We start from the raw sequence: 6918 nt of genomic DNA, 5'->3' as shown, positions 1-6918 counted from the left end.
TTTTGAGAATCCTGCTGTTTAGATCTGTACCCCATTTTTAATTGGATTATTTGTTTCCTTGAGATCAGGTTTATTGAGTTATTACATATTTGGATATATCAGATGTGTAGCTGGGAAAATATTTTCCCACTCTGTAGGCTGCTGCTTTGTGTGAATGATGGTGTCACTAAGTTACTGCTGGTCAGAGACTTTTATTGCAGCCATAATAGGAAACCAGAAGAAAGACAAAATAGAGCCCTGTATTCCCTAAGAAGAAACTTTGGTGGTGGCCTTGAACATTGTGAGAAACCAGAAAATGTTAAATCAGAAAGAATGCAATGAGCAAGAGCTCTCTATAAGCAGACAGACTTCATGGAAGGCCATGACTGGGGGATACTTTCAGGAAGTGCATTGAAGTAGGCATGGGTATTTGTTGGTGATGGAGAGATGGAAAGATATAAAAGGTCAAATAGGATAGGCTCTTCCTCATCTGAGACCACCCAGTAGGAAAAGAGTGGAGCCTAGTGGGCATGCAAATAGCAAAGCAATTCTGACCATAACCAGTTCTGTATTACCTTCCAGGTGTGGGAAGGCATTCATGAACAACCTTCTCTGAAACTTTGCTTTCTAGCTGTGGCACTGGAATACCACTACAGAAGGGAACCTTAAGTAAATGTGAACATGTCTAAGGGAATTCTCAAGACAGTACATGCACATTAGTATTATTGTGTGAGATAAACAAGAGGCAGATTGTTCAGAGATGTGAGTGGTTTAGATCCAGAACCTCTCATTTCTTCCATAGAAACAGAAGTGGGAATTGGGGGCATCCAGTGAGACATTATCAAATAGGACACCCACTCTCATGATGGAATAGAACTGCATTGGTGTGAACATTTTTAGGTAGAGAGCCAGCTCTGTTGGTGCAACCTACAGTCCAAGCATTAAGCAACCTGAAGCAAGAAAATGACAAGTTCAAGGCCTGCCAGGATTACAGAGCAAGACTTTACATCAAAGTTCCCAAAATGAATATAGGGAGGGGACTCAGAACCCAAGCTGGTTTAATCATTGCTAAGATTTACACTGGGAACAAAGAGTTTCTGCCATAGTTAAAGAAATCAGTAGTCTTGTCTACCTCACAACGTATGTATACTTTACAATTTCGAGTCCCCCTAATATACTAAGGAAGAAAAATCTTTACCTCCACTATATAGACATGACTTTTCTTGAAAAAAGTAAAATAAAATAAACTCGGTATTATGGCTCCACTGAAATTTATGTTGTGTTTCAGATGTAGCTGATGATTGTTTCTTGACCCACTTTGAGTCCAGAATGATTTTAGTGGAGAATGTCTGCCTGATCCCAAAGCCCTCAGATAAGAGCTTGCCTCAAGAGCTAAGGGACTAGAGAGGTCAGACAGAGGAACAAGTAGTGATGAAAAATGCACTTTATTGACACAGGGACTGAGGAGGGATTGGGGATCTCTAGTTGGCAGCAATTGTGTCCTGAATCCAGTCCCACATAGTTGCAGACCTTGGTGTACACACCAGGGAGGTTCTTCTGGGCACAGCCATAGCCCCAGGAGACAATGCCCTGAAGTTGTCCATTGCAGACCACAGGGCCACCAGAGTCACCCTGCAATGGAGAAATACAGTGTTTAAAGAAGCTGCATGAAGAATGATCACATCTGCTCTTACATTAAGACCCATTCCAGTCAGCTTCTGACTCCATATGTTTTTCATTGAAACACATCCTCTAATCTTACTAATGAGATGAAAGGACATCCAGGGTAGAGAGCACTTACCCTGATCCCACTGCATAATCTTTCTAGTCTCACAACTTTGAACATTCAAAATCTCTCTCCCAGGAGAAGAGGTGTTTCATATGGAAAGGGAGCCACTCACCTGGCAGGAATCCTTGCCTCCCTCAAGGAAGCCAGCACAGACCATGTTGCTGGTGATTTTCCCAGGGTAAGAGGCTTCACAGGCAGCCTGAGTCAGCAGTGGGGCATCCAGGCACTGGAGCAGGTCTGGGTTATTCACTTTGAGAAAAGGTAGTGATCAAAGGAGAAATATGTTATTAGAGCACTACCTGGGAACAATAATTTATCCCTTAACACCATGGCTAACTGCCAGAGAAATCATTAAGAGTGTAAATTCCAACAAAGAATAAAGCTTTCTCAAACTATAAAATGACATTGTTGATCATGTTTTCAGTATAATAACACAGTGTCTATTTGTTCTCTTTAGGTTACAGGAAGTGAACTTCTTGGTACTTTTTAGTCCTTTTTTTACTAATGATTTTTTTCTTATAGTTAGTATTCAAACATTTGGAAAGTAAAGCAAATAAGTTCAAATTCAGAGACATGTCTGGTTTTTGAAAACATGGGGAGGAAAAGAATGGAGTAGGTAAAATGTCATACTTACCACCTAAGCTAAGGGTGTTGCCCCAGCCAGAGATAAGGCACTGAGTGCCAGCAGGTGCACAGGAGGTGGGCAGAGCTACAGTGGCCACTCTGGCACTGAGGGTCACAGGGGAAGCTAGCTTGATGAGCATGATATCATTGTCCAGGGTCCTGGAATTGAAGTTGGGGTGCCTGATGCTTTTGGCAGCAGTGACAAACTGCTCATTGCCCTCAAGGACATTGATGTTGTGCTCTCCCAGTCTCACTTGGATGCGGCTGTTGGAAAAGAAAAGACATGGTTGAAAGTTTCAACACATTATCCAAAACAAAACACAGGTTCCAAAACTTCATGTTCAGGGTAGCTCAGAGGAGTCTGGTAGGCACCCTAGCCCTTTAATCTACAGATGTTGTTGGTATATAGGGACTAAAATAAAGGAGTGCATTGGGCTGGTTTTTAACCTCTAATACTACAGACTCTGATACACCCATGGATGTGGACCCAAGTTGACATTTGATGTACACTTCACCTCCCAAGTCTTTGTTTACTACAGTAGGAACTATGACAAACACTTCTTGCTTTGTTAAAAACCATTACTATGTAGAACCTAATCCCATGGAGACCTAAGAGTTTTGCCAGGACCGACACCAGTGTGACATAGGACCCTGAGAGAAGTTTACATTCTTGCTTCCAAATCCAGAAATACTGAGCCAGAATCTACCCCTGGGTTTTCTGTTTTAAGAAACCTTGTCATCTTTGTGATACATACTCAAGACTGAGAACACACAGTAGAGACTGCATTGATTTAATCAATATTTAACTTGATTTCTGAAAACTTAGAGGTTATTATACTTTTTAGCTAGTCGTCCTTATACAAAGTTCTTGATTGACTTTCTCACTGGGGACTATGATAGCAAGATCAATTTGTCAGGGTTTAATGGTCCATAATCCTTGCTATATTATGGGTTTGTTTGGGGAAGTGAGAGGATTTCTATTATGGATCAAATTTCACTCTTGCTCATGATGCTTAGCTGTTGCCAACACTTGTTTTCTTCAAGGCTTTCCCTAGTCACCTTACAACTTCACCACTTGCCCAATGCTATGATCTAATCATGTCCCAGGGCATGAGCTCTGTATCCACGGGCCCATTGCTTACCTTTTGTAGCAGTGAGCAGCAGACACCACCCATTGGTCATTGATGAGGGAACCTCCACAAAAGTGGTACCCAGAGTTCAGAGACACCTGATAGGGCACAGAATTCTCCTGGCAAGTGTATCCTCCAACGATCTTGTCATCATCATCAACAGGAAAAGCAACTTGAATGGAGATAGGAAATGAGAAAAAAACAATTTATCAGGGTGCTAGATAGTGAAGCCATTGGCTCTACAGCAGCTTAAACCCTTAGGATTTTTACTGAGCACAATGAGTGTAGGAAAACTCAGATCACTGTGTCTTATAGGTAACATAAATTTTAGCGCTTCCCACTACTGGCATCTGTAGGACAGGCAGAGAGTTCCCAAAAGCCTCAGATCTCCTCTGAGCATCAGGGCTGGACTAACAGGAACTACCTAAGAATACAAACAGTGGGATCCCATTACAAGTCAGTTTTGCCCACGGCCTGCTGTACTTTTCCATCTATTATTTGGTTGTGCCACCTGTGTGTTGGCTTTTAGAGTCTCAGAAGGGAAAGAAACTGGAGAGGAAACAAAAGAAGCCAATTCATCAGGCTGTTGGAGGGTGGATTGCTCAGCACCATATCACCTTCCTACTCATTTAGTATTACTATCTGAGCAGAATGACTAAGAGAAAGCAGGGAAATCACTGTCCCCAGTAGTCAGCACTCAGATTCAATATCTGCCAGGGGAAAGGACTGCAGGGCAAGAGAGTGGATCCTAGTGGGTTCAGAAATACTCAGAGTTCCAGGAAAAGCACAGAAGAAATGACCTGAGAACACACTCCAAAGGGTCATGTTTGTTGCCTTGCTTCCCTCTGAAATTCACCAAGAACTATGTTGTTGGATTCCCAGTGCAGTTGCTGCTAAGGAATGTGTCACCTGGTTCTATTTATGTACCCTCACTTTTGCCTCCCTTTCTGCCTCAGAAACCAAGGCCCTGAATTCAACAAAGGATGTTGAGGAGAGTGTATTGAGGGAGACAAGAGTAAACTGAAGCCTGGGAAATAACAAAAGTTGAAAATAAGATGCTGGAAAAGGTTCGACATGGCTTGAAACTCACCAGCAACTCCCACAAGGGCCAGGACCAGGAGTGCATTCATGGTGGCAGAAGGTAGTGAGGTCTGAATGGGAGCAGGCTTTTATAGGACTGAGAATGGAAAATACCATTGTGGAGTTGGGGTGTGATGTCATTAATTCTTACTGAGCAAACACACCAGTATTTTTCCCTTCTTGGATACTTATGTCAACTCTTTTTGGTTTCTTGGCAGTCATAGACCTTCAGGTGTCAAGAAAAATTTATTCTCAAGAAAAGGGGAGGGAAACAGCTGATTCTTGAAAGGATGCTAGAATGGGGGAAATAATAGTAGTTGTGACTTTGTCTACACATCTCTGCTTGACTCTATTAAATTCATGGGTGTTGAAGAAGAAAGACTCTATGGGATGCTTAGAAATCCATGACTAGAAATCACAAGAAAACCCACAGAATCAACTAACCTGGGCTCATAGGAGTTTATAGAAACTGAACAGAAAATCAGTGATCATGAATGAGGCTAACCTAAGCCTTCTACATATATGGTCTAGTTGTGTGGCTTTGTCTTCTTGTGGGCCTCCTTACAGTGGGAGCAGAAGTTGTCTCTAAATCTTGTTAATTTGTGGGACCCTTATCTTCACACTGGGCTACCTCATCCAGCATTCAACCTAATATACTATGTTTTATTGCTCCTCTGAATATAAACTGAGGAGAGTATGGAAGGTAGATAGAGGGGAAATGGAATGGGAGGACTGGGAAAAGAAGGAGGAGGAGAAACAGTAGCAGAGTGTTTAAATAAATAAATCAATAAATATCAAAAATAAAGAAATCCCTTGATGAATGTAAGGTTGTTTTTAGTAACTTTGAAGAAGGTCTGATTCTGGTAGATAATGGGACACTTTGAACAGCCCTAATCCCAAAATGTTATCAGTGCTTCCTAAATTCATTTGCTCTGGTATTGGTTAATCCCCTTAATACTAAGAAGAAATAATAGATCTCTGTGGACCAGCACAGGAATATCAATGATGTAAAGAAAGGAGATACAGAGTTACTAATAAGATGGGTTTTAGAGAATATTCTTTCAGACCAGTTTTATGGATTTTAGACTTGTTAGCTGAGAATGATGAGGGTTGGGTAAGAATTGGCTTACTTGGTAGGAGTAAAGAGAACTACGTGAATAGGATGGTCAAATTTTGAAACAATTTCAAGATATTTGCCTCTCATGCTCATGTCATATTAAGGGTACCCAGGAACCTTGAGAGTATACAAACAATACCATGGGTATATTCTCTGATCATTCCATGGATTATCAATGTTGCCCTGGATAATTATATTAAAAGAAAATACCCTGTTTTCTAGGCCAAATTGCCTGTGCTAGAAGTCTATACTGATTTTTGCAGAATAGAATGTCTTTGGGCAATGTTCAACATGATTTCTGAACAAGAATGATGTATAGGTAGAATGGGAGGATTATGGATATTTCTATTGCATATGTAACAAGAGTGTCATGCTGTGGTCAGTCAGTTCCTGTATTGAACCCAGCTTTTTTTTTTTTTTTTCAACTTAAATCATCTCTAAGACTCGGTTTCCATTTTACTACAGTATAAACCGACCATGGAAAGGGCAATACCTGATGATGTGTCAGCTTGTACCTATTTATAAGTAACAAATAAAGGATCCTTCCTATCTGATGTATTTCTCTTCACTGACCAAAGATATATAGGAAATACATGTTGGAGGTGAGATCGGATTTGAGTTCTCTGGAAACTAGTGATGGTTCTAGAGTTACACAGTAATGGAGGGGAAGTTTAGCTAACATAGTGGCAATTGGATTTGAGGGGTAGATAACTGTCACTGGAAGGTGGAGGAACTGGAAATGAGAAGAAAATGCAGGAAATGACAAATGAGCTTCATAGCATTGGCTGTGGTCCTGTTACTGACAGGGCTGGATGAGAATCACATCCCTGAACAGACACTCAGTGTTGTCATCTCTGTATCCTCTTTCTCATTTATTTCTCCTGGGTCATTCCTGAGTAGAAGGACTGTCATATTGCCACATCTGTTGGGTTTTTCAGACTATGCTCACTTTCACTTTTTACAAGCATGTTAGTTCTACTAGGAGGTGTTCAGAAAGAAATAATTTGGATAGACTCATTTTCGCCTGAGAAATTATCTAAAACTGACATGCTGTCTCAAGGCCATAGAAAGACAGGGAAATTGTTAGAGCACGTGAGACCGGCTGCAGGTGGCAGCTAAATAGTCTGCTGACAATCAAGGCAGAGGTCACAATGGGATGGGGTAAACTACAGCCTCATTTTCCTTCTGCCATTTGTCTT

General features: G+C 41.2%; 1 protein-coding gene across 1 annotated transcript in view; it reads right to left on the bottom strand.

Moving 5' to 3' along the window:
* The window catches only part of LOC114689373 (anionic trypsin-2-like), a 5605-nt gene extending 944 nt beyond the window's left edge, over positions 1 to 4661 (bottom strand). Inside the window, exons 1-4 of the mRNA XM_037203620.1 lie at positions 4613 to 4661; positions 3535 to 3694; positions 2403 to 2656; positions 1881 to 2017 (exon numbers count right to left, since the gene is read on the bottom strand). Coding sequence (XP_037059515.1) covers positions 1881 to 2017; positions 2403 to 2656; positions 3535 to 3694; positions 4613 to 4652 — 591 coding nt within the window. The 5' untranslated portion in view covers positions 4653 to 4661. The remainder of the gene's footprint in view (positions 1 to 1880; positions 2018 to 2402; positions 2657 to 3534; positions 3695 to 4612) is intronic.
* Between the last annotated feature and the right edge of the window lie 2257 nt (positions 4662 to 6918).

Source organism: Peromyscus leucopus, chromosome 3 (assembly GCF_004664715.2).
Source record: "Peromyscus leucopus breed LL Stock chromosome 3, UCI_PerLeu_2.1, whole genome shotgun sequence".
NCBI lineage: Eukaryota > Metazoa > Chordata > Mammalia > Rodentia > Cricetidae > Peromyscus > Peromyscus leucopus.
The sequence above is the reverse complement of the archived record's forward strand: the minus strand, read 5'-3'. Positions and strand labels throughout refer to the sequence as shown.